The following is a 27,864-nucleotide window of genomic DNA, read 5'->3' as shown; positions in this document are numbered from 1 at the left end:
TAAGAAAAATATTACGGCTTCAATAAATCCAGATATATTGTATGGTGCATTTATTACCCTATTTTTGATTTCTTGTTGAATTATGTATGAATTCGTTCAAATAGAGCCGTTATACTCATGTTTCCGTGCTTGTTTACTTCACGAAATTGCGCTGTGCACGCCGCCATTTCTATAAACAATCCGCTGCACGCAGCGTAAACGACGTGCAATTGAGACTAAGCGAACTGAACTAAGTGCCCACTTTAACGTACGCACGAACAGCGGTGATGCGGAACGTTTCCGGGTCATCGGGTCAATTTTTCCCGGGGTTTTCATGACCCTATGATGCTATTGGGCTTTGACCTATCAGAGCTGCTCTTTCATATCGCTAGGTCGCCATTTCCAGGTCAGAATTTTTCCCGGGGTTTCCATGGCTCTATGACGCTTTCGTGCTTTGACCAATCAGAGCTGCTCTCTCAATTGCGCTAGGTCGTCATATTCGGCGATTTAATTTATTGCATTATTGGATTCCAGTCAGGATAGACGGAAATTTTTTTTACTCCCACCCACCTCTCCCAATTTAAGGGGAGCTTATTGGGTTTAATAAAATAATTTAAGAAAGTACAGCTACTCAAGAAAAAACATAAGTCTGTTTATAAAAACAGGTGCTGTCTTCCTTACATAAATAAGGAAAACAGGAAAAATTTTTGTTTTGCATGATATAGCATGCGTTGGGCATGCTGACTAAGCACTATAAATACATTTTAAATGAACTTTTGCACACAACAAGTGGAAATTAATTCATAAGCTCCTGACATGTTCGGTCAGTTTGAAATGGAATAATATTAAAATTTATCATAATGCTAATAGCTGCAGCAAAGGAATTAGCATCAGCTTATAGCATCTTTAATAATGCAAAAGCCTTGTCTTCTGGAAAAAATTAACAGATAGAAAGGAATCCACACAGATGGATGACATTTCAAGCAGGATTTTACAAGTCTGTTTATTTTTAATTAATCCATAAAAGACAAGCCAAATATTTAAGAAAAATGGGGACGTTTGTTTTATTTTAGCTTACATCGTCCAATTATATGCACTTGTATACCTATATCCATTATTAATATTCTTTCACATTCATTCTTTCAGTCTTTGTATTTCTTCCAGGTAGGATTACCTCGAGGAATCTCCAAGGTGGCAACCTTCGGAGCAACTATTTGTATGCACTAATCACAGAATGAAAATTAATTGATTGAAAAATTCCAGCCATTATAAATTCCCTTTGTTGGGTTTTTTGTGAGCACCACGCCTCAGCACAGCTTGCTGTAGAATAGAAATTGGGTGGAGTAAATTTACTCTTATTCTGGAGTTCCACCTTTTGATTTTGCTTGATTGGGATTCGGATTCTTCAGTAGGGTATTTACTGTTGAACAGAAATTGGGTTGAGTAATTTTACTTTTATCTTGGATTCCCATCCTTTTGATTTTCCTTTTTGGATTTGCCTTGGGGTTCAGATTCCTCAGTTGGGTGTTTACTGTCGAACAAAATTGGGTCGAGCAGTTTTGCTCTCATCTTGGAATCCCCGGCATCCTTGTTGATTCAGCGTTGTGTACAAACCCTTTGCTTTTAATGATAATGGCTGGAATCTTCACACATTTATATGAAAATAAATTATTGTCTATCCTGATGGCCAATAAGTAGACCAAAAATCATGGTTCCTTGTGTTTCATTGTCTCCGTCTGGGGTTAATCATTATGGGGGGGTAGACTTAAGATTTCACTAATAGGCCATATAATTCAACACTTATAATTCAGACATTGTGGTCATGTTCTTCTTTGTTTCTGTGTGTCTGACTGGCTACTTGTCCCTCTTGACTGTAAATTGCTGAAAGCCTAAGTCTTGGTGAACTTTTAACATGGAAATCACAATGCTATCTTCAGTAGATAGCAGATGTCAGAGACACAATGATTCTGCTTGAAAATTTTTTAACCAGCTTCTTGCTCAAATTATGCTAAAAATAAGTTAATTAGATTAAAATAGTCTGAAATTAAAGACAATTAGAAACATGTTGGAACATTCAGATTTCACACCACCAAATAGAATTATATGGTTGTGCGCCCTTAATTTTACTTCTCAGAAAAAGCCATGGATTCTCAATTTAAGCATTAAAATTAGCAGAAATTTGCATAATTTTAGCCAAATTTGGATTGGTCATGATTAGTAATATTAATTCCTGCAAGTGTACCACAGATGGGAGAGATCAAATAACTTTTAATGATTTTAAGCAGCCTTTTCTTTACAGAAACACTGGCATGGTTTTGCCTGTAAAATAGGAAATTCCCGGACATTGTAGACTTTGAGGGCCAGTCGTAAAAAATAATGACGGTCAACCTATATTTTTTCCCAGCCAGAGGGATCAGGCAAGGGCTGATTTCAACCATCATAGCTGTCGCTTAAAACTGAGTCGCTCCTGTAAAGAAAAAATGATGTTTTCTTAAGGCAAATTTAGCACATATCTCTATGGGACTCTGATTTGGTGGTGTGAGATCATCTGTTCCAAATCCAGTGACCTGCATATTATCCTGGGTAGGATTACGCCAATGTTCATTGGAGGGGAATAAAAGCTAGCACTACGGCCCTGTTATATTGATTTTTTAAAGTAAAATGGTAATACCTATTTCAATGCATCCAAAGGTCCAGAGAAATTAATGAGGTGTCACTGGAGCTGGAATTGATAATAGGCGATAGAACAAATTATTCCCAAATTACCTTCACATCACAGCTCTTCAATGCGTATACCGTCAATCCAATCTGTCTTGAACTTTGCAAGTCGGCAGTAATAAACGGTAGAATTTGCAGTTGTACTTTTCGTCCCAAGAACCACCATGGGGAGAAATGTTCACATCGAATCTGTACAACATCCTTTGTTAAGTGTGTGTTTTGGTTGCTCCCAGTCTGAGCATCATAGAAGAGCTGCCATTGTGGATTCCTTCCTGAAAATGATAAAGATAACTATAATATTGGTTCACTTTCCTACACATTGGTGCATGTATAATTACAAAAAATACATAGACGGCAGAAATTGGTAATATACACTCGTACAATAAGCAGTTCTTATACATACTTGATTTAACAGTTCATTGCAAATTTGGATCTATTGCATGTTATTAAATAAATGAGCGAAGAACATTTACATGTGAGGTTGCATGTGATTGGACAAGTTTCCATGGATTTTGTGCTCTCTAACTTTATGCCGACGTTAACAAAGGTGCAGACAACCCTTACCATAAGTCGAGGCTAAATAAGCCTTACCTTAGCCTCAACTTGGCCTCGATATCTTTTGAGGCTAAAAATTAACCTCAACTTAGCCATCGAGGCTAAGAAATTAACCTTATCGGTGACAAGGCTAAGAAATTAACCTCGTCTTAGCCTGAAATGTTTTTGAGGCTAAAAAATTAACCTCGTCTTGGCCTGCTTTAATTTTGAGGCTAAAATTAACCTCGACTTTTTTTGAGGCTATTATTAGCCTCAAAAATATGGTCACATGATAGGTCAGAGGTCACCAACTGTCAGGGAGCAGCCTACTGTATGCTGCTCAGAAACTGCCAATAATTTTGAAAAATTAACAGTTTAAAGGGTATTTTAAGCTTTTTTACAAGTGCCTAGTTCATGGGGAGCATAGCAACCATGTCTCTGGAAGAAAAATCAGCTTTTCGTAAGTTTCAAAGTCAGTATTTTATTGCTTCTTTTTCATCAGGAAATATGGCCTTTTTGAGGTTGTTGAATTCAGCAGACATGCATGCATTGTAGTCTGCAGACATGTATATGATGCTGGCTGACCCACGTGAAAACGTGTTACTGCACTGATGTTGTTGGGTGTTATGTTAATTGATGTTTGGGGATGTTTGTACTTTAAATTGGGGGTGGGTTATTTAGAGAGTTCAAATATGGTGAGTTAATGTTGTTGGGGAAGTTCAATGAAATATGATTGGAAGTGTTATGTTTGGTGAAGTTGGGATGATGTGGTGTGCATGCAATATGTCAATGTATTGGAGATGTTTCTACTTTGAAGTGGGGGAGGGTCATCTGGAGAGTTCAAGTGTGGTGAGTTTTCACCATCAACAAATTGGAATTGTTATGTTTGGTAAAGTTGGGATGTGGTGTGTTCTGTTGATGCATAAATTGGGAGTGTTTGTACTTTGAAGTGGTGAAGGGTCATTTGGAGAGTTGAATGTGGTGAGTTGTCACCTACACCCGATTTGAAAGAGTTATATGCGGGAGTTATATTTGGTAAAAGTTGAGATGTGGTATGGGGATGTTTGTACTTTTAAGTGGGGGATGGTCATTTTGAGAGTTCTTATGGTGAGTTGTCACCTTCAGCATATTAAAAGAGTTGTTTGGTGACATTGGGATATGGTGTGTCATAAACATAAACTCTTCCAATACGCTAAAGGTGACAACTCTACATATTTGAACTCTCCAAATTACCCCCTCCCCACTTCAAAATACAACCGTCCCATTACATTGACAGCACACCATATCCCAACTTTACAAACAAAACTTTACAATACTAGTATGCTCAAGGTGACATTAACTTGCGCCATATTGGAACTCTTACCAAATGACAACTCACCATAGTTGGATTTTCCAATTGACAACTCACCATATTGGAACTCTCCAAATGACAACTCACCAAATAACCCTACCCCCACTTCATAACACCCCAAAAATATTAGTAACACTTATCACCTATTCTCTGGATCAATAAATAGCCCAACCGTCCCTGCATGCATGTAATGTTTAGCCTGGTAAAATAGCCTCAAATTATTAGCCTTGTCTTAGCCTCTAAATATTGCGAGGCTTAACTAATTTAAATAATTAGGCTAATTTTCAGGCTAAGGCGAGGCTAAGATGAGGCTAAGACAAGGCTAATTATTATGAGGCTAATATTCCGAGGCTAATATTTTGAGGCTAATAATGTGAGGCTAATGATACGAGGCTAATTATTTGAGGCTAATTATGCTAATTATTTGAGGCTAATTATTTGAGGCTTATCTAATTTAAATAATTAGGCTAATTTTCAGGCTAAGGTGAGGCTAAGACAAGGCTAAGGATATTAAGGCTATTCACGAGGCTTATTTTCTGAGGTTAAGTTGAGGCTTAGATAAGGCCTCGACCTTTGGTAAGGGAATGCATTTTTCAGAAAGATCTGCTTGAGTTGAGGTGAGTTAATGGGGTATGTGAAGCTGTTTGTGAAAGACAGACCCAACATTTTTGAGAAGGGGGAATACATGTATGTACTGACAAAGGGAACACAGGTATTTGGTTTTTGGTCTTATATTTCCAGATCCTCCTCTTACTGCTTTCAGAAGACCACCAAACTTGCGCGACCTCTTGGTTCATTCACAAACTAAACCCAACACCAACAAAGATTCACCTGGTTGCTTCAAATGCACGGAACACACACCCCCACCCATACACATCCACAACAACTTTGTCTCGTACACTTTTAGTATAATATTTTCTGAGTAAGTTTAATATCATATTTTATCATTTTGTATAATTAAGATACTAGCTGGTGTATCATCAATTAGTGTATTTAGTATTTATTAATTTCATCGAACTTCTTGGTTATTCATACTCTTTAATTGTTATCAATATGTTGTTTATGTCTATATAAAATCGCTATTATAGCGATATTATTTTTTTATCATTGTTTCATGTAAAAACCAAATTCAACCTGAGGAGGGACCTTTCAAATCTTGTCGAAAAATTTGCAATGAACCGTAAATTAAGTATTTATAAGAACTGCTACGTCCAAGTGTATATTACCATTTTTTCCGTTTACATATATATACAATATATACTGCGCCAATAAAGTATCCTTACACTTGGAAAAATAATCACAATTTCCAAACTGAACCATATTGGGGTAAATTTGTTTTTTTAATAGATGCACTATTTAATCCTGCACATTATGACACCACATTGGATCCAATGTGACTTCAAGAAGCAAAGTTACAAGCATTTGATTAGACGAAGGTCTAGTTTTAAAAGTGACAAACTGGCTTATTCAAAACTCCACAGACTAGACATCTGGGGTTTGAGAGTGGTGAATGGCTAATTTATGCGTTTGGCTTTAATTTAAAACAAAAGGAGCAAAAGAAAACTGAAACAAAAGAACTGACAAATAAAATTAAAGTTATGAAAAGTACAGAGAAGTAAAAACTGAAATAAAAACTGCTTTAAATAACGCTTCATTGAAGAAACTGTGCTGTCTCTTTGTTTCGCTTGTTGGAATCTTTTTGCCTTGTATAGGCCAGTTTGTCACTTTTAAAACTGGACCTTCGTCTAATCAAATGCTTGTACATAACTTTACTTCTTGAGGTCACATTGGATTCAATTTGGTGTCATAATGTGCAGGATTAGATAGTGCATCTATTAAAAAAACAAATTTACCCCAATATGGTTCATTTTTGAAATCATGATTATTTTTCCAAGTGTAAGGATGCTTTATTGGCGCAGTATATATAATTATAGTCAATAATATGTAATAAAAAATGACAAGTTTGTTTTAAACATGACTGAACATTAGTAAATACAACATTGCAATATTTCATGCTATCACAAAGTAATAAAAGTGATCAAGTGTACTTTTGCCCCCTTGATTTTGTTTTAAGCTAATATTACCCAGCCCACACAAAAATCTTTTACAGAAAATGTAAATGCCAGGTAATATAAAGGGTATAAATATTTTAATATCATTCATAAACATATTGGAACACTTGTTGGAAAAATATTTTAACATAATGTTATTATCCAGTGTTATATTTTCCAAAAATGTTTACAACATTTTGACATTTTAACAATACTATTGTGTTTTTTCATATAAAACCCGACATTTTTAACTGTTATTAATATGTTTTTACTGCAATGAGTTTATAACACATCTATAATGCTTTCAGAAAAAAATTGCATTTGCTGGGTACCTACCCGGAGGGGGGCATTCACATTTCAAGATGGTATGGGTATGTGCAGCGATCAAGGGTCCCCTTTTCAGGCTCTCCAGCAGTTCCTTAAGACCCACATATTTGGATCATGCTCCAGACTTTTGAGCCTCAAACTCTGACAATTGTGGCTCTTTAGCTCAAATTGAGAAAATTTGGGAATTTTTTTTAGCTCCAAAGCCTATAATTTGGCCCAATTTTAGTTCACAAGACCCATCAAAAAAGTCAAAATTTCAGTTCATCAAGCCTCTATTTTGCCCAAAATCAGTTCTTAGTTCCCAAAGTTTGGCGCTCTGTGCCACACACCCCTACCAAAATTTCAGTTGAGCGCCCCGGTACCTACCTGTTGTCATTGTCCAAACTTCAAGGTCACGCAGTGCAATATCCACAGCCACATGTTTCACAGTCAATGTCACAGGTCTCAAGAACTGAAGCCCATCAGGTTCTAATTGTACAATAGGTCCAATGATAAACTTGTCGCCAAGTGGTGGATGGTCTGTCTCCGATGAGACAGTTGATAGTGTGATATTTGTTTTCTTGTCCAAGGCTCCAGATGGAATGTCCAACCATGCAATGCCATCAGCAAGTTCTAGAATATCCCCACCAGGTCCGATAGATTTTGATATTTGATCCAAATAATCTGTTGGTTTGAAACTCAAACTTGAAGTTTCAAAATCTATTAGGAGATACAATGTGTATCAACATAGCAAAAACAAAGAGAAATTTCAACAGCTATTACGAGATACAATGTGTAAAATTGCAAAAACAAAGAAAAGTACATGGGTTGTGGTTTAATTGTTTCTATAATTTGTTCTGAACAGCACGAAGTTTATCTTTGTTATAAACATTAGATCTTTAAAATTAGGCATTGAACTATGGGTGGTGAAGCTAAATTTTTCTTAATTTTTTTTATGCACGTTTATATACTATTAGCTTATCTGCAAACGTAAAAAGGTAGATTGGGGCAACATTTACATTGTTTTTTCACCATCCACAAGCAGTGCACACAAAATGGTTACTAGTATTGTTGACCCCAAGTTTTTTCCCCGCCAAAGCCTGTCATGTGCCGACGGCCTAAGATGTACCGGCGATCCATACATGCATGAGAAAAAATGCACCTCTGGTATGTTTTAGTGATGGCCCAAAATCAAACAATAAGCTATGCATGTAGTGTTTGATGTCCATAATTGGCACAAAACATAATTTGCCTATCACAAACATACAACAACTTGAAATCAAAGTTTAATGAAATAATACAGAAGTTTATTATTTTCCACTTCATGACTAAAACACAGATATACCAGAATCCAGACTGTCCCAACCTAATTTCTTCAGGTCTAGACAAAATATTCTCATCCTTATTTACCTTCTGCCAAGTTGTCAGGTGCATCTGATGGACCAGCATCGACAATATCTTCTTCGTTTCTTGTAGTATCCTCAGAATCTTCTTTGAGCTCAGTCTTTAAGTGACTACTTGAAACATCCTCTTGAGTTCCTGCAGAACCATATTACAAATGTTTACTTACATGTATATATATATATATATAATAACACACTATTTCTGTCTGCCGTAATTCTCGGAAATGACAGGTCGCATGCCCATCATATTTGGTGGGTAGGTGCGACTTGGTCCGAGCTGATGCAAGTTTGTTTTTGTTAGAGGATAACTTCCACAGGGGCCTCACCCTCACCCTACCAAGTTTAAAGTTGGTTCGTTACAACCCCTTGAAGCTGCAGAAAGGATTTATGGAATGTGTGGAGGAATATTGTGAGATTTTTTAATTGAAGTTTTTAACGTGTTCGCCGTCGGACAAGTTTAAGTGAGGAGAAATAAGCAAATAAGCTCATTAATATTCATAAATATACAAATAACATGACTGAAAACTATACAGCGCATAAAGGTTACCATACTAGCTCTATCACCCTAATAGATTGTTTATTGTGTTGAAGCTGTAGAGTGGATTAATGGATTTTCAGGCAAATTTTGCAATAAGCTCATAAAGGAAGGTGACCTGATATATTTGGAAAATCAAATTCTTTAAAATTTACATATAACATAAAATGTTGCCCCTTTCAAACATTCATGCACAAAGTACACGTAAATGTTCTTTGTAAATGTGACTAATTCCTTATGGAATTACTGACATTTATACAGCGTGAAACTGGTAGTCTACAGTGTTTTTATTAATGATAATCATTATGATCAGGATGATAAATATTGATATCAAATGAGAGATCCTACTTTCCTCATTGACATATTGAAAGGAGTTCCAAATTGGTGTATTTCGGAAGATATCGTCAAAAAACTGTTAAAATAGTCTCAATCATGGTATACCACAGTCAAACTAATTTGACTGATTTTTGATGATTTCTCTGTTAATGAGAAAAATACGAGCTTTCACCTGATACCAAAATCTGCATTTTGATGGGGTAAAGTGGGGGGATAAGGATGTCAACCAGGTTACCCACCTTTTAATATTCATAAATATACAAGTAGCATGACACAAAACTATACAGCACATCAGTTCCCGGTTCACGAAACTCAGTCTTAAACTTACAAGTCATTTGTCATTTGTCCTACGCTACGCGATGGACATATCAAACAGTGAACATATTACAATAAAATTATAGTCTATTCATACATGACATATACGTCTGCCATAAGTTTACAACCAAGTTTCACAAACCGGGCCCTGGACACCATACCCTATCAAGTTGGAAATTGATTGGTTATTGCGTTGAAACTGTAGTGGAAGTGTTGTGGGGCCAACAATGAACCTGGAAAACCTTATAATAAATTGTTTACCATCACATTTTTTGTGAACTTTTGTTTCTTAATATTGTATGTGGCAAAAGTTATATATCATTTAAAAAAAAGTAAACCAACCAACTGACCCTGCCTTCGGAGCTTGAAGGACAATACAAAAGTTTTTAGGCCGAAACAATGTCCTCAAAAATCCATACTTATGATGCAGATACATCTAAAACTAATTACAAAATGTAGTTGAAACCAATTTCAAAATTGTATTGGGCATTAATGACATATCATGCTTAATTTAATTTTGAACAAACCTGTTTCAACAACAGTCATTCCCTGGAAATCACTACTTATTCCACTATCAGCTGCAGAAGAGTCACCTTGTTGTACTCTGAGTTTATCTGCATCCTAAAAGAAAACAGATTGAATAAAGAAAGATTATAAAAACTAAACCTGAATTGCAAATGTTTAGCATATTGAGTTAACATGTTAACGTACATGTTTCTGATTTAATATGTTTCAGGCGATTTCTAATTTCCATCCAAAACTAATGGTAAGACTTACTCCCCGACGTAGGTTTTCCCGGGAATCACTACTTATTCCACTATCAGCTGCAAGATGGTCACCTTGTTGTACTCCGAGTTTTTCTGCATCCTAAAAGAAAACAAAAATATGTAGGGTGCATGCGTTAAAGCATATCATTATAATTTTGGCAGAGTGCCGAATCACTACTTTTGAGCAAATTGATTTGCATGAAAAATAGATATTTATTTTTCCCCAAAAATAATATTGTTGGTTTAATTTCACTACCAGATATGTCTTCTTTTAATTTTGGACCGAACAAATGTGGTAAAACAAAAAAAATTGCTACTTCATTCCAGCTCCTATATCGTCCACTGTTGTATCCATGCAAATCTTTGGTGAGAACACTTGAAACAGATTCATCAGGACCGTTTATAGTTCAAATTTTCTGCTTTATTTGGCTAGAACAATTCTACCGATATTAGTAATAGATATGTGACAAGTGACAGAAGAATAAATCGAAGTGCTTATTCTTATATTCAAATGCTTAATAAATCTTAGTCTAGTCAACATAGAATTGTTACTCACAGGAGGATCATATCTGTGGTTGAAATTCGTCCAACCAGAAGAAAGGATCATCAATAAATATTCTTAAGATGCTTTTGAGAAGCAAAATCTAGTGTTGAACTATTGACTGAATCTTTAAAACTGATGACTGAATCTATTTACAAACAAATTCATGAAATGTGTCCGCCCTAGTATTAACATTAATATTAAAAGTTTGATAACCAGAAATGATATACAACTCACAGCATCAATCTTTTCTCTGATAGCTTGGTCTGCTTGTTTTAGTCCTGTTTCATAATGTGAAATGTATAACTCACTGAAGCTTTGTTGTATGTCTGTGAAAAATAAATATTGTGTAAAAAGATTATTATGATGCGGAGGTGTGGGAAATTACTAATAAGTTAATTGGCAAAAGTAGTATATCACAGGCAAGGTGTAGACTATTGTATCCTAGAAATGTTCCTCTCCAATATATCTAACCACCCATGAGAATGAGTCCTTGGTCATAAATAAACTTCCTGTACTTTACCACCCCAAAGCCTCTGAAGTTAAGTTTTTGAAGAAACTTACTTCTTCATGCCCCTCAAATCACAAAGAAAATATATTCTATAAACAATATTTTGACACAGAGAACGTATCTGCATTTTTCATTCTCTTCTAGCAGCAAATAAAAAAAACCTTCCCCATCCTCTTGTTGTGCCTTGATGGAGACAATCTGTTGCTACATATAATGTATGTTTTTAATACCGTTTTTCATCATGGCGATTCATTGGCATCAGTGTTGCACGCATGTCATTGGGCCCAGCATCAAATCGGTGTACACACAGTCACCCCCCCCCACACATGTTCGCATCCAACCATAGACACAGTTTAGTATTATGCAAACACAGACGTCTGAATCCGCATTCAATCGACATACCGAGGACGTTTTTTTGCATTTTGTGTGTGTATGTGTATAAGTCTATAAGATGATGTTTTGCCTAGCAACTGCAGACAGTATATTGAATGTATGATAGAGGATGTATCACGCAAATGCATGTATTTGCAGACCTCCATGAACCGTGAACAGTCAGTCACCTGCTTTAATGTGAAATGTCATGTGTGCTTGTTTGTTAGCAAACACATACGCACACATTTAATGACGCAGCATAGATGCTGGGGCAAAATAACTTCCTGACTAGCCAAGATGAAAAATACATAGAAAGATAACAAACAACATCAATTTAGATGTTTATGATGGATCATCAAGTTCCATTATCCCCAACCCAAACAACACTTTATCACTCATAAACATGTGTGAGTAGTACAAGAACATTGTGATAACAACAACAAACCATGATTATATAGTGCTTTACAAAAGTCCCGGGCGCTTTACAAAGATGTACATATATAGAGAAAAACAAAAAACAGTATACTAGTATGCAATTAGTATGTAATATCTGTAGGAGTGACAACACATTCAAAGAGTAATACTCTTCTTGGTTTATAAATATTTTCATATAATCATATGAAAATATTTATAAACCAAGAAGAGTATTACTCTTTGAATGTGTTGTTGCTATTTACCTAGTGAAGTGGGTCGAGATTCTGGATCTTGATGCCAGCATCTTTGCATCATTATCACAACTTCAGGTGGTGTGTCAGATGTTACGGCTGCCACATTTGGTCTCTTCCCGCTGATGACTAATGCTTGTATTATGTCTGGATTTACAACTTTAAAATCAAAACACATAAACAATTAATGCTGCTGTGAGACAATGGTAACTATGGAGAAAGGTAAGGTAAAGGTCATGCTGGAGCAATGCTCACTGGCCAAAGTGCGCATCTCTTTTTCCTTGACATTTAAGTCAGACTCCCCTGATTGACTTGTTGTGGAGGGTTCACCACTCTTCCCACACAACAAGTGTTTTTTACCTTCCCAGACCTATGAATGTCAGTGCCCATACACCAGGGAGGAGAGAGTGCCTTGTCTAAGTGCAAAACACAATGTCAGTGTTGGGTTTTGAACCCACAACCTTCTGGTCATGAGTAACAGCCTGTGTCCTTAACATATTGTGATGGGCCCTGAGTATCAATTTGATCTTTTTTCACATCTAAAAATTTCATGGGATGGAAAGCCCCTCTCCTGTAATGAAGTTGAATCACAATATCAAAGTCAGTCACACCTATTTATTGATTAGGAATTACCAGGTGACTCAATGTTGTCATTGCATTCCATCATATGAAAAAAACATGGTTGCTTTTGTGGATGTGAAGTAGTGAGCTATTAATAGAATGGGGACTCTCCACCTGTTTAGTATATAACAAAATGTACACATGATTTCGTGGAAGATATGTTTCTGTGATTACTGCTATGTGTCTTCAAGAAAGGTATGTGAGGCAGTCAATTGCACACATGTGCTATTAACCTGACAAAAACGATGTGGGTTTTAGAATACGCCACAGGGGCGCATATTTCCCAAAAAGGGAATACATTCTACTGTTGACTTATGAAATAACACATTCACAAGTGAGTGAATGGTCAAAGCAGCCCCGTTTTGTCGTCTGTGCAAGGATTTTATACGTAAAGGATATAATTGTTTAAGTTAACAGTGGACTTTACTGGGATATACATCATTTCTCCAGAACAGCGAGTGCAACAGGACTTGTTTATTATGCAAGAACATTGTCCAATCATATACTTTGCATTATAGATTCAAATTTTATTAACGTCTACAGTGTGTTTTGTTGTGCATCCTTTCAGGTGACTGTGTTTCTTACAAAAACCTCCATCTGGAATCCAAACCATGACAACCACCATAAAGAAAATTAATATTATTCATTCCCTGGTATTACATACATTGATTATACTTAAATTGTTGCTCGTCAATTAAAATACCATGTCACAGAACATTTAAATCTGGTTCGTATACCTTCCTCGAGTCGGTAAAGTAAAATAAATTGTTATAGATCTTCTCAAAAACTGTTAATTTTTGCAGGAATCTGTTATGCTAGTTTGATTTCTTGCATCTTTACCTTTATGAAAAATATATACTTTTATATACTTCTCATCATTACATTTAGAGATAAAACAAAAGACAATATATTACTGACTCGAGGAAGGTATACAGACTATAGTTGGTGTGACAAACTAAATTACTTGTACATTCCTATTCAACTCTTTCATAAAGCACACTGTATACCTAATACATGAATGTATAATGCATGCAATTGCAACTTAACATGTAAAGCAGATATAATATTGTGAAATTATTTCACATCATGTAATTAATGTTGTATTGCAATGTTGTGATTGTTTGATATACTCACATGTAGGCCATGGACTTTGGCCAGTGACAAATTCGTACATAGATATCCCAAACCTACAAGGAAGCATTCGATATAAAATTTTAATGATACAAACATTGTTTTAATTAATTTTACCAGTGCAATAAATCAAATTCATATTGCCAACATAGACTTGGAAGAGCTTTCAATAAATTTCAAAAATATATCTAGTTGCAATGGTTTTCCTGCAGTTTGATTTTGCAGTGAATTTTACTTTAAAAGTGCAAGGAAACCTTACCCGAATATGTCTCTTGAAGGTCTTAAATCTTCAGCTGTTCCAGCTAACACCTCTGGTGCCATATGAGAAGAAGTGCCCACTTTTGGCTTGGTAATTGATGTTCCACTTGCAGATAATCCAAGATCACCCATCTATAAATCAATGTTTGACGCAATCAATATTTGACCTTTCTGACGAATTTGTATTAGTAGGGCAATGAAAACTGCAAGCGGCTAAAAAGTTTTCGTCCAACATTTTTGGACAAAGCTTCTTAATGTATCTATGTACACACTCAGACAATTTCATTTTTACCTGGCTTGCATTTCTGAAACGTGACGTGGGCTGAGATATTTGGGTTGAAAAATGCAGTTTTTGTGATCATTTTACGTTTTTTACCAAAAATGTAAATAAAGTATGAACTTACATATTTGCTTTGGAGAATACATGTCACATGTATATTCAATATTCAGTAACAAAAAAGTTGCATCTTTATATTTTGACAAAAAATGCAGTATTTTCGTGATTTTCTGTAATTTTGACCAAAAAAGGTGAAAAAAATTTTTTCATTAAAGATATATGAAATAAAAAAATATACCAATGTATTGATATGAATGTGTACATCAAAAAAAGCGAATCATGGCAACTTCCTAAAAAGGTTATTGACCTATGACCTCTTGAAAGTCAAAGATCAGCATTAAATGCTTGTTTTTTTGCCAACAAAATGGCAATTTTTAGCTAAAAATGGTAATTTTTTCAAAATTTTATTGTTTACTATACACATATTTTTATTGCAACTAATATTATTTACATGAACTAGTACCAAAATTTCAGTATAGTTTGAGGAGACACAGGTTGGTCAGTTGCCATAGCAACCACATTTCTTCTCGCCATTATTCAGTCGATTTTCATGGCAAAACTGCCAAAAATGATCATTTATGTTGACCTTCGATTTTCAAGAGGTTATAGGTCAAAACCTTTGGTTTCAGGAATTGTCATGATTAACATTTTTGATGTACACATTCATACCAATGCATTACATTTTTAACTATGTAAAGTTAACTTTTTTGGGGTCAAAATTGAACAAAATCATCAAAATAATGCATTTCACTCAAATTATTGCATCAAGATATAAAGATGAAATTTTTTGGTTTACAAATATTGAATACACATGTGACATGTATTGTCCACAGCAAATATGATGTTTATGCTATATATACTTTCAAAGTTATATCTGTTTTAATAATTGACATTTTTGGTAAAAAAAATCAAATAAAAATCACAAAAACTGCATTTTTCAACCCAAATATCTCAGCTCACATCACTTTTCAGAAATGCCAGCCGGTTAAATCTGAAAGATGAGAGTCTTATGGTTAATTTAACCCGGCTGGCACCTTTGTCTAAAAATGAAGTACGAAAACCTCAAAAAAAGAAAAAAAAGAGCAGATAGACCAATGTGGCCTCTCTACTATTTAATGAAAGGGAAGGGAAATTTAAAACCTAAAAATGTGAGCTGGAAATTTGCATATTTGGACATTTTCCTACAGATTCTCACACATCTTTAGGAAGGTGTCAATGCCAAAACTTGTTTGCTTCCCTACCTTTTTGACCTGCAAAAATGTTTGCCCCTGGCCTTGCAGCTTGTCAAAAATCTTTGGCGCAATGTCAGATTTTGGGGAACCCAAATGCAAAACCTTAATACATTAATAATGTGATGCAAGCACAGGGTGTAGGAAATGTTACATATTTGAATGTTTTCCTGCCATTTTTCTATACCGTTATATGGTATACTAGCAATATCAAAACGGTGCCCCCCCCCTTGCTTATTCCTCCCACCTTTTGTTGACCTGCCAAAAGATGCTTGTCCCATTATTGAGGCTTATCAACAAATTACTTGACCCTATAATTTACCTCCATAATAATTTCACCACCCCTAACGATAAACCATTTTATTTATTACAGAAGACAATGAAAAAAGGTTGCACACCCCTGTCTGTGTTTGCCTCCAAACGTGGACATTGTGTTTTGCTATCTAAACGAGGACGTGTGTATGATGTTTTCATCGCCTAACCGTGGACTAAAATGGCGGATTTTTTTGTGTATAATCTAAACGGAATTTTAGCCATCACCCCTGCGGACGGTAGTTTTTACACGTGTGGTCCTCGGTTTCAGGCAAATAGCGTTTAAAGCATCTAGCATGCATTTGAGGTCTTTTGCAGCAGTTTGAGACCGAGGACAGTCCTCGGTTGGAAGTAGGTCCACAGTTTAGGGTGAAAAATCGTGTGTGTGTCCTCGTTTGTCGGCAAACACGTACGCATAACCACATGCTCTATACAGGGTGTCCCAAAAGGCTTGATACCATTTTGAACTCTTTCACAAGGATTGGCCGAGGGGAAATCAAAATACATATTTGTAAAGAATAAAGTCATGCAATTACTTAGATACCAAACATAATGTTTTCCTTCCCTATTACAACATACATGAAAAAACAAAAGTACACCTCAAATGCAACATATCAATACTAGTATGAAAAAATGTGTTGAAGATGGTATCAAGACTTTTGGGACACCCTGTACATTTCACTGAATATGGAAATTAAACAATTACCTTGACAGTGAAACCATGATCAACAAACATGTTCGATAGTTTGACATCACAGTGAACTATAGGGGGTTCTAGCCTGTGAAGATGGTGGATTCCACTAGCAATATCACAGAGCATACGAACACGTCTTGGCCAGCAATCACAGTCCAAATATTTAAGAAATGACTCCAAGCTGCCATACTTGAAGTAATCCATGACTATTCCTTGAACTCTGCCTCGATCTGAAGGTTCATCAATGAAACCAACAAGGCGAACTATGTACGGAGAGAATATAGCTTGTCGCATCTTGACTATCTCTTTCAGAAGTGGGTGGCTATCGCATTTTTTCCTAGGGAATAATCAAAATTTCATATCATTGTGATCATTGCACATTTACGAATACAGATAACAGATAACAGTAAACAGATATACGAATAATACCAAGGAAGTTTTGTAAGAAATAACTCATATTTTGCTACATTCAATTAAATTTTCACACAAATATACAGCTTGTAGAATAAAAAGTACCCCAAAAAAACCACACACACACCCCCACCCACAAAACCCCAACAACTGAATAATTTTACAAAGAAAGGAAAATCAGTGTTAAAAATAGCTAAAAAATGTCTGTGTATAATAGTGTGAAAGCTGAAAATTATTTTTTGCAAATAAATGATCACAACGAACATCCAAGACAATTATTTCCAATTTAATGTACTTTTTAACATGTTGTTTATATTAATTATGTTACTTATGTGTTACTGTGCCTTAATAGCATTTCCGGCACTAGTAGCACTATTATAAGTCAGTGATGAAAGTCAACTTTTGACAAAAAGCGAAAATTACCAGAATTGCAGTAAAATGGGCTGAAAATAAAAGAAATTGTGTAAATGTGGCCTACAAAAAAAGCCTGAAAACTTACATCCCTGATAAAAAAACGCTATATTGAAGTACCATACATCGCACTAGCAGTGGAATATGCTGGTGCTTACATGCTGGAAATTTAAGCCAACCACCCACCACCCTTCACTATCACTATTCTTATAGCACATACTCTGTGTCCAATATCTTAACTGCCACCTGCTCTCCCTGTCTGTGTGCCAGCCAAACATTGCCAAATCCTCCTTTTCCAAGGTCTTTTATCAAGTCCAAGTCATTAAATGCGATTGTGGGGATATCATCTGGTAGACAATCTGTATGTTAAAACAACATAATACAAATTACACTAATCTATATAAAATTATAAGCAATAATTGATATCGATTGAGCTCCTTTGCTAAGACAAATAAAGAATTTTCAAGAAAATCAGAGCAGTTTTGGCAGGGCCAAACTTAAATTCTACCATTTTGCACATACAAAATATACTTTGTCAGTATGAATCCTTATGGCTACAAGGTGTGGGTTCAACAAGTTTGAGAAATTTTGATCTTGATCCTATTTGCAAAGTTCAAGGACCTTTTTCCACCAAATAGGGGTGCCATTGAAGTGGTTTCATAGCCCAGAATGTTCAGCTCGTACAGTACAACATGTATTATGGGGTATTACTCTTCCAAATATGGCAAATTTAACATGATTTACACAATTGTAGTACATTAGTGAACCCAAATCTCTTCAAACTAATTCCCCAGGTGTTTAGTTGGAATAACTCTAACTGTGACATAATCTGACCCAATCAGGCCAAAGGAAGCAAGCTTGTCTCGTATAAATTCCATTGTTGCAAAGTTACGAGATTTATATCAACTTTCCCACTATTGTGGTTTATTTTGTTTACTATATCTGCTTGTTGGCCATATAGTGTCACAATTGAAAAGTTCTTCAATTTGACCTATATTTTTTAGTAAACATTATAGCCACTTAATTATACCTTGTTTTGTGGTCTCTTCTCTTGGAAACCACATGCTACAGAATTCTGTCTTTACCAACTTCTGTGTCTCATTGCATCGGATCTTTGCCTTCATGAGACAGTTTTTCAGTGGAAGCAGATGGTAACATCTGGAGACTTCTGATAGAGCACGCGTGTCATTACAGGGGCAAGCTATGGAAAACTCATACGTAATCCGACGAATCCAAGTGGTGGTCAGCTCATTGAGAGCATTAGCAAGAAATGCTTTCACCTGAAGATACAATACTATTTGTATGAGTTTACAAATGCTACAAATGTAGTTGATATGAAGGCTTAATATCTCAAACCTGAACTTTGAGATAAATTATTGACAGTTACAAACAGTTTAAAGCACCTGCACATCAAGAAACATTTCTAGGGTGTTTTAAAACCCTAGAAATATTTTGTGACAGAAATATAAATTTAGAAATTCATGGTTATGTAACATGAGAGATGGAAACCTAATACCACTGCAAGCCATAATGCTCAATTGAAAATGAGTGAACTTGAAACTCTTTGACCATTCAGCCATACTATCTATATTGTAATAAACATATAGTTCCCAGAAACCCAAGCATATACCCGAAGTGATCTAATGTATACAGATGAATATACCTCTATAGAGGTTTTTCAATTATCTAATCAATTATATCTCCATAACCTTGGAGTGATTATAGCTTACAGGAGTACCATGTTTTCTAAGCACTTGAAAATAGCTAGAAAAATCAACATGATATCTTCTTCCATGGCACGATGGGCCTATAATCATAGATTAAAGTGGCAAGTTTTCCGTAAAAATCACAGAATTGGGGTAGAAAACAGAAAACACAGAAAATGCAATTTCGGTTATTTCCACCTTAAATATTGGTATTTTGAATGTTCAAAATTCAAAATTCAGCAAAATTCAGCAAAAGGCCCAAACAAACCCCATCTTTTACGGATATTTTCTTCAATTCCTTTATTTACTTGCGTTTAGGGCCAATTAGTAGTTATGATTTTGCCGTTTTATTCCCTGTTCAGTAAATCCAGTTTTTATTTGTATATAATTTGATGGTTTTATATTTAAATGTTTCTAGTATGCAATTCCGGAAATGGAGGTATATGTCATGGCGAACAAGCTTGATTTTCATCTTGCTTTGGCCACAACTCACTGCTACTTACCGATGAACATGCCTTGGCATCTGGTGGAGCATCACTGCTGTTGTCCGAAAGCTCAAGAATCTTGCCCACCGTGACCTGAAATATAAATATGATATAACACGAAAGCAATCACATTATAAAAAATGCAAAAGAATATGGCAGAGTAAATCATGATTTAAGGTATGTAGGGAATATGATCAAGCAGGTTGTCAACAATAGCCAATGTGCCTTGCATGGGAGTACTGAGTGTGTGTGTGTGTGTGTGCATCATGTTTTATCAAAGATCTGTGTTTGAACAGTGAAATAGCTATTTGTCGTTACTTCATGCAACCATATCAATTACAGACTGGTCCAGGAGACCAGTCCCTTACCTGTGGTATTAAATATTGCAATCACCTTATCTATGAAACACTGGTACAATTCTAATATACCCTCCACACCCTGTGTTTTAGGTTTAGGGGTAAGGATTAGGTTTAGGATTAGGGTTAGGGTTATAATTATGAATAGGGTTAATTATGATTAGGGTTATAATTAGGGTGGGCTAGGATTAGGGTTAGGGTTATAATTAGGGTGGGTCGCGATTAGGGTTATGGTTATACTTGAGAGCTGGGTATTCCAGAATTAATCCAAAACACCAATAAGCATGTATGCTGGTGTAATAATACTCACTTTGACACATACTGGGTTTGTAGTTTGCATTCTCAGCTGGAAATGATGTACATCATCAAGACAGAAGTTGCCATTGCGGTAGTGCAGTTTTGGCTTCTCCCCACTTTCTTGTTGGGACCAACGGGCAGCATGCACCAAAAGACGATTAAAGAGTCCATCTATTGTTAATAATATAATAACATGAAACCAATTATAATAATAATAACCTTAATATAGCACCTGCCGCTAGGCGGTATACACCTTTATATGACTAAAGTATCTAAAAGGCAAAAAGAAATATTACTATACCTCATAAATATTTATTAGGTAATCCAGACATCTTATTGGTTAATAACGCCAGCGTCCGAGTACGGTATTTTGACTACTTCCCCGCGCCTGTGCAATTACGCGCACACGGGGAAGTAGTAAAAACTTCCGCACCCCTACTACCACACGGTATCTCGACCCCGCGCGTCACCGTTATTCAGACGTAGCGTTATGCTACACAACGGCGATTCTGCAAATGCATTTATCGTGAAAATGGCGTCTGCTGCAGTTATTTTGCCGAGATTACCGAGGGATAATAACACGCGAATTAGATGTTTTATGAAACAAAATGTTATTTATGGAAAGTTAAAAAAGAAAATTAAAATAATGTAGGTCAAAATGTAAATATTAATTGAACAGAAATCCTCCAGTAAAATTAGGTGAGCAAAATATTAAACTTATTTACCATGCCGGTCGGCACGTTGACTGGTGTGTGTTTTGACTTTTGTTTACGATTTTACCGTGATAGTGAAAATATTTATGAGGTATAGTAAAACAAATACAACATGTTTTCATTTCGAAGTAGTCAAAACTACTGGTCCCAAGGTGTTGGATGATTTGACTACTTCCGGGAAGTAGTCAAATCATCCAACACCTCGGGACCTGTAGTTTTGACTACTTCCCCTCAAAACATGTTGTATTTGTATAGTGACCAATGTGACAACATCAATACTGAAGATATGGTCTAAAAATTGAAGGTTTGTCTTGAGAGTAGACAATTTGCAGCCAGATGTTGTTCTCAGGATTCAACAGTCATTATGTCAAGAACAGAAGACTGCCACCCTCTCTCCACTGTGCAATGTTGAGAAATGATATTCAGAAGTTTTCCAAAGTGTTCCCACTCGGGGCACTCCCATGCAAAGGTGGTATGGGTATATGTGGTCAAGGGTCCATTCTTCAGGGTCTCCGGCAGTCCCCGAAGACCCACATTAACAGCGGATCAAGCAGCAGTTCTTTAGCCTCACCTTGAGCAAAACCAAAAATATTGTAAATGTGGAAAAAATTGGAATATCTTTGCTCCACAGCCTATATTTTGGCCCAATTTTAGTTCACTAGACCAAAAAAATGTGTTGGAATTTTTGTTCAGATGCTCATATTTAGCCAGAAAATCAGTTCTTACCAAAATTAAAGTTGAGTACCCACATCTACTCCACCTGGTGTTCCAACATTGTTTGATGGGGAGGGGAGAGAAGGGTAAATCATTGTTGTAGATGTCTTCAAAATGACATAGCATCTTTGATATAGATTGAGTTTGGCCATCCAGGTAGGAAGAGATATAATATAATTATTTCTGTCTCAATTATCAAAATAATCTGCCAAAAATAGACATAATTATATTGCCAGTATCAAAGTTATTTGAGATCCTGGATCCCAGTTGGGTCAATTTGAAAAATTTGCTAACATTTCCAGGGAATTAGTAGACTACTCCTTAGTCCACTTGCCCATTGTCATGATTGTGCATACTCTGGATATTGCATTTAAGCTTAAAACTCTGATTTAATTAATTTGTGCACAATTGATAGATTTTCACAACTGTTAGCTTCCCAAGTGGACTACTGACTTTGGATTGCGGTTAACATTTTTAACATGGGACTCTATGGAGATTTAGGCCAATTTATGGCCTAACTAAAATTGGTCATGATGTAATGCATCTTTAAATGAATCTGGCTTGTGATTGGTCGCCCAGATCTCGTTATTGTTTAAATCCTCCCGACACGTACCATTACCATTAACTATACATGGTACACATCTATCTTTGGAATGCAGCGCTTTTGTGCTGGCGAAAGTTGGTGGATGAACGCATCTAGCTAGCGTGATTGTACCACCATGCTTACTTGTAGTTAGATTTGATTGATAAACAAGACAGTATGATTGACAGTGTGTTTTAGAGAACGAAGTCCCTGGGTAAAGTTCTGCTTAAAAGTGAAAGTCCATAGTCGATTTTTAACTTGTAATAAACTAGCAGATTCTAAAATTAGAATTGTTCAGTATTGAAGTGTCATTAATTATAGTTATGCCATTATGATATGTTGCATTCAATAATACAAGCATACGTATACTTTACTTTTACTGTCACAAATATAATTATATAAACTTTTTCATAACCATTTTATACTAGTATTTTGTTGTAATAAATATCAGTATAATTTCGAGTTCAACTGAATGCGTTCATCATGATTAATAACGTATTTTTATTTATCAAAAATCGACTATGGCATAGTCTAGGGAATTAGCAACAACTACATACAGCAATTTGCAAACAGCAATTTTCTTTTTCTTTGAAAAGTGGTATAGCAATGCATGGGTCCACTTTTTGTTTTATTCTCGGAGGCACCTACTTGTATCTACCTAAACCAAAGTACCCACCAATGATAAATCAAATTTACCAGGCAAGAATCCTTTGAAGTCTATGTAGAATGTACAGATGTCCTTTTCGTTTCTTGATAGCTCTGGTTGCATCATGTCGGAGCATGGTTGCAAACAAGCTGGAACATAGTAGGCACAAGCAGCTTCTCCCTGACAAACAAACAAACAAAATTAGGAAGTTATGTGGTTGTGATTTGATAACAATGTGTCGCAACAACAAAATATCAAGAAGAAGAACAAACCCTGGGTAAAGCTAATTATATGAGCGGAAAATCAAATAACTGAAAATGGGAGCTGAGAATTAAAAATGCATACAAAAATTTCAAATTGTACATTGGCCTTTAGAAGTCCAATAACAAAAATGGGACAGTTAACAACATTTAAATTACTTGACTGACCTCCTTAGCAGCTATTTGTGGACATAGTAGATCAAACATCTCCATGATAGCTATGAGAGCTTTCTTCTGAGGCAACAGATCATCCCACATGCAATTAATAAGAGAATCTGCTAAGACGCCTTCTTTTTCCAAGATTCGCCACTCTTTCCTCAGTGTGGCCCGCTGGAAGAAATATTAAAATAAGAGTACACCTAAATGATCAAGATTAGACGGCATTCAAAATTTGTAAAAAAAAAAAGTACCTTATGTTATACTTTGCATCTCATTATTTATTGCAAAATGAAATGCTGAAGTATTTTGAGACAACCTGTAACATATCAAAAGCAGTCAAAAAATGAATTTTACCTTTTCCCAACAAAATAAAAAAAAAAAAAAGTCAGGAGAGAAGGGCGATTTATTGCAAGTGCTACCAGTTCAAAAGTGAACCTTTTGTGATTTAAGGGCTGATTTTCAATGTTTTTACAGAAAAAGGTGGACCTTTTCATTCGGATTGGCATTTTGGGGGAGTGCATCACACCTACCCTTCACCCCTGGCGACGGCCATGCAACATCATCCATGGCATTTCTAGCATGGTGATTTACAAGTCTGACTTAAAGTGTCACATTAATGTGAACCAGTTTAACATCAAAGGCCTTGAGCGACAGGGGCGCTAGACCACTAAAAACACCGGTGTTCCTACGTCATAATATTATCTTATTCAGCCTTTATTGACAGTAGGCATCTACCTCTATTGAAAAAGATGCATTGATACTTCAAACTTAACAATGAATTCAAGTTACAGATCAACTCACATAATCCCTTACATTGTTTCTGAAAGATAAACTAACAGAAACTGAAAAGATAAAAAGACCCATGGGATCGCCTTGTGAACAACTATAACAAAATGAGGCATCATATTTTGCAGAACATAAAATTTGGGTTTCATTTTGCTATTTCAAGTTGATGTGATGTGTTTATAAGTACTTCATAGCTTTCATACCCGTTTTTGATATGGCAAAACTGTGATGATTCTCTTGAAGATATCAATAAGCCACTGTGGGTCCAAGATGACCATGTCTTGTAGGTTGCTGTTGGTATTATCATCTCCTCCTAAGTAGATAATGGTGCCAAGATCATGGTAAAAATTCAGCATTGTGAAGAGGGCGTCTGCTTGAATGCCATGCTCGTTGCTCATACTTTGAACCTGTTTTGTATAAAAACATTGTGTACGTGGAATTTACTTTTTGTAAGTGTGGGAACATTAATGACAGATGGATGCAAATGTGAGCTACCACAAAACAGGGGACAATTTACCAGACATGATTTAAAATTACTTGGTACTTTAGGTCGGTAAACATGAGTAAGATTTGATCTTTCCCTAGAGAAGTCCTTTTGAGAGGGCTGAGCTTTCGGAACTCTAGCGAGTGCCATCTTCAGAGCAACTAAATAAACATGATAATGCGCCTTATATACACTAGGGGGAACTGTCAATGGGACATGTCAAAGAGATTGCCATAAAATGTCAAGAGGAGGGATGTCAAAAGGAAGTGACAGGAAGTGCCAATACATCAATTTAGGAGAACTTCCTGTGTGGCGAAACAACCAGGTTAATTAACTTGGTCAGATCAGAGGTCCTTTTGAATAATCTATTCCATTCAAGAGGAATGTCTACTCCTTTGTCCCTACTGAAATTGTCTGGAGTGGAATTGATATGCCAAGCTTCCATGAACTTCCTTTCAGACCACTTGGTGTTCATGTCCAAAATCTTGGTATTGTCCCAGTCAATGTCGTGTTGGTTTTGCCACACATGCTCAGCGACGGCTGATTTTTGTGTGTTGCCAGAGTTGGTGTCTCTTTGGTGTTCACTAGTTCTCTTCTTCAAAGTTTTGCCAGTTTCACCAATGTAAACTTGGTCACAAGATCCACAAGGAATAGAGTAGATAGTTCCTGGCTGGAGATCCTTGGGAATTGGGTCCTTGGGGTGTACAAGTTGCTGTTTAAGAGTATTGGTCGTTTTGAAGTAAACCCAAAGGTTTTTCTTTCGAAGAACTTTGCGTATTGCTTCAGAGGTCCCAGCTACGTACGGCAAGATGACAGTAGCATTAGGCCTAGGTTTGTCAGTCGTGTCAGTCCTGGTAGGTCGGGATGTGAAGTCATGAACAAACTTAGAAGGGTACTTGTTGAGCTTCAGACAGACATGTTTTGGAGTTACAGCTTATACATTGTTTTATGGGTTTATTTTTCTATCTGAAGAGGGCAAATGCCACAAGATGTACAAAACTGAATTTAGAGCATAGCACAAATGCTCTTTGAAAGGGTAAACTTTATGCAACCCCAAATAACACATCATAGCCCCTAGTTAATTTACTTCGTTTAGTTCCATGAAGTGTTTGCCTTCCTTGATAGCCTCTGCTACAGACTTCTCAAACGTGAGCCACTTGAGTGGAATCTTCTCTCCCATGTATGTTTCTTGGCTAGCAACAGATACTATGTGCTTCCTAAGTGAGGACAGCTGAAACAAACCAGAATTACAATATGATAAAGCAAAATAAAAATTATTTCACTAAGTTGTTTTTAAGTTACAGATTATATACTGTAGTTAATAAGAATATAAAAATTATGTGGTACATGATAAATAATTATGTCACAACTAAATTTCACGATCAGCTACAGTGTTGTGCCTAAAATCAGCAGTAACTGATGTCTCTGTAAATCAAAGAAAACACTGCTGCTTACCTCCGCATCTACCTGGCTATCTGAGCTGTTCTCTACAGCATAAGGCTGGCTGACTACATGTTCCTCATATGGCTTATCAGCTATCATGTCATAGATGCTCTTGAACTTTTCAGATATCTATTATGGAAATAGGGGAAAATGTAGAAAACTATGTACTTAAATTGTTAATCTTTGGCATAGTTTAGTGGTCACCATTTTAATGTGATTTATTAAAACAATAATGTGTGATTTCAATAGAGAATAGACTCTTTTTTCAAAATGTTAGTTTTCACTGATCAAGTCCACTTTTAATTTTGTGCCAACAGATAAAGTCAAATAGAGAAAATTGTTATTTCATTCCATTTCCTATTATTATCATCAATGCATGTATTATTAGCTTGCCCATCATAATTTAGCTTTGTGCAGCTGGGACGTATAACTTGAACTTCATTTCCATTATCTCAAAATAGACAAATACTTTACTACAAATAAGTATGAGTTTTGACTAGAACTTCCACTTGAAATACTCACTCCAGTTGTGGAAGATATAGGTAAAGGTAATAAAGGAAAGCATGAGTTTCAAAATGATTAACCTGATCAATTACATTTGAAAAACATACTCCCCCTACGGAAGATAATTCTGAAATCTTCTACATTAGCAGAAATGGATTTCAACTGGAATAGCCCATTAGACATTTGACAGTGTCTATACACACATGCAACCTCCCCCTCCCATCCACACACTAATCGTTCTGCCATAAGACTTCCTTTTGGATGATCTATAATAATAAAATAAATTGTTAATAAATAGATACTATATTTACCAATCTTTTTCTTTCTTTTGGATCAATGTTGATATCAGCGCTATCTCTGTGAGTTCCCACTATAAATATGGCTGGTGATAGCTGATCAGGTTTCTTCTCATCACAGGGTTGCTGGTTGGTTGTAACGTATGCGTAAATAGACTGCATCCAGAAATCTAAGAATCCTAGACCTGTTAACTCATGGAATCTGGACTCATTCTGGAAAAAAAGTATCTCTTGCATTAAACATGAAAATATTTTATTAAGGAATTGACAATAATCTGTCTTATGGTAACATACTAAATTTATAGATATTTCTGACAGTCATTAAAAGAGATCTCTATTAGAGACTTCAAATTGGCATAACCACGGTGGGGGGCACACCAGAACGGGATTTTCTAAATTTTAAATCGATTGGGGGCATGCACACCTGTGCCCCTATGACGCTACGCCACAATACAAGTATGAATAGGTTTGCACCGGATGTGGCTACAACCAGCCCAGTTAATGCGATCTGATTCTGATTATTCACCAGTGGCAGCAAAATTACAGCTCTTTGAATCCCCTGGAAAAATCTGCTATTTATATCCACGCTATTTGAATCCAAATTTAAAAAAAATGAAATATCTCATATGTAATGTAATCTACTG

At 35.9% G+C, this 27,864-nt stretch overlaps 1 protein-coding gene across 1 annotated transcript in view; it reads right to left on the bottom strand.

The window, feature by feature from the left end:
• The window catches only part of LOC140144535 (cyclic GMP-binding protein C-like), a 55,283-nt gene that overhangs the window by 8,707 nt on the left and 18,712 nt on the right, over positions 1 to 27,864 (bottom strand). Inside the window, exons 8-27 of the mRNA XM_072166356.1 lie at positions 27,236 to 27,433; positions 26,433 to 26,549; positions 26,065 to 26,208; positions 24,697 to 24,900; positions 23,717 to 23,878; positions 23,339 to 23,468; positions 20,646 to 20,803; positions 19,998 to 20,072; positions 18,819 to 19,068; positions 18,009 to 18,147; positions 16,979 to 17,303; positions 14,396 to 14,526; positions 14,140 to 14,192; positions 12,397 to 12,543; positions 11,074 to 11,165; positions 10,306 to 10,395; positions 10,056 to 10,149; positions 8,350 to 8,478; positions 7,327 to 7,659; positions 2,746 to 2,969 (exon numbers count right to left, since the gene is read on the bottom strand). Coding sequence (XP_072022457.1) covers positions 2,746 to 2,969; positions 7,327 to 7,659; positions 8,350 to 8,478; positions 10,056 to 10,149; positions 10,306 to 10,395; positions 11,074 to 11,165; positions 12,397 to 12,543; positions 14,140 to 14,192; positions 14,396 to 14,526; positions 16,979 to 17,303; positions 18,009 to 18,147; positions 18,819 to 19,068; positions 19,998 to 20,072; positions 20,646 to 20,803; positions 23,339 to 23,468; positions 23,717 to 23,878; positions 24,697 to 24,900; positions 26,065 to 26,208; positions 26,433 to 26,549; positions 27,236 to 27,433 — 3,195 coding nt within the window. The remainder of the gene's footprint in view (positions 1 to 2,745; positions 2,970 to 7,326; positions 7,660 to 8,349; positions 8,479 to 10,055; positions 10,150 to 10,305; positions 10,396 to 11,073; positions 11,166 to 12,396; positions 12,544 to 14,139; positions 14,193 to 14,395; positions 14,527 to 16,978; positions 17,304 to 18,008; positions 18,148 to 18,818; positions 19,069 to 19,997; positions 20,073 to 20,645; positions 20,804 to 23,338; positions 23,469 to 23,716; positions 23,879 to 24,696; positions 24,901 to 26,064; positions 26,209 to 26,432; positions 26,550 to 27,235; positions 27,434 to 27,864) is intronic.

This window comes from Amphiura filiformis, unplaced genomic scaffold (genome assembly GCF_039555335.1).
Source record: "Amphiura filiformis unplaced genomic scaffold, Afil_fr2py scaffold_62, whole genome shotgun sequence".
Taxonomy (NCBI): Eukaryota; Metazoa; Echinodermata; class Ophiuroidea; order Amphilepidida; family Amphiuridae; genus Amphiura; species Amphiura filiformis.
The sequence above is the reverse complement of the archived record's forward strand: the minus strand, read 5'-3'. Positions and strand labels throughout refer to the sequence as shown.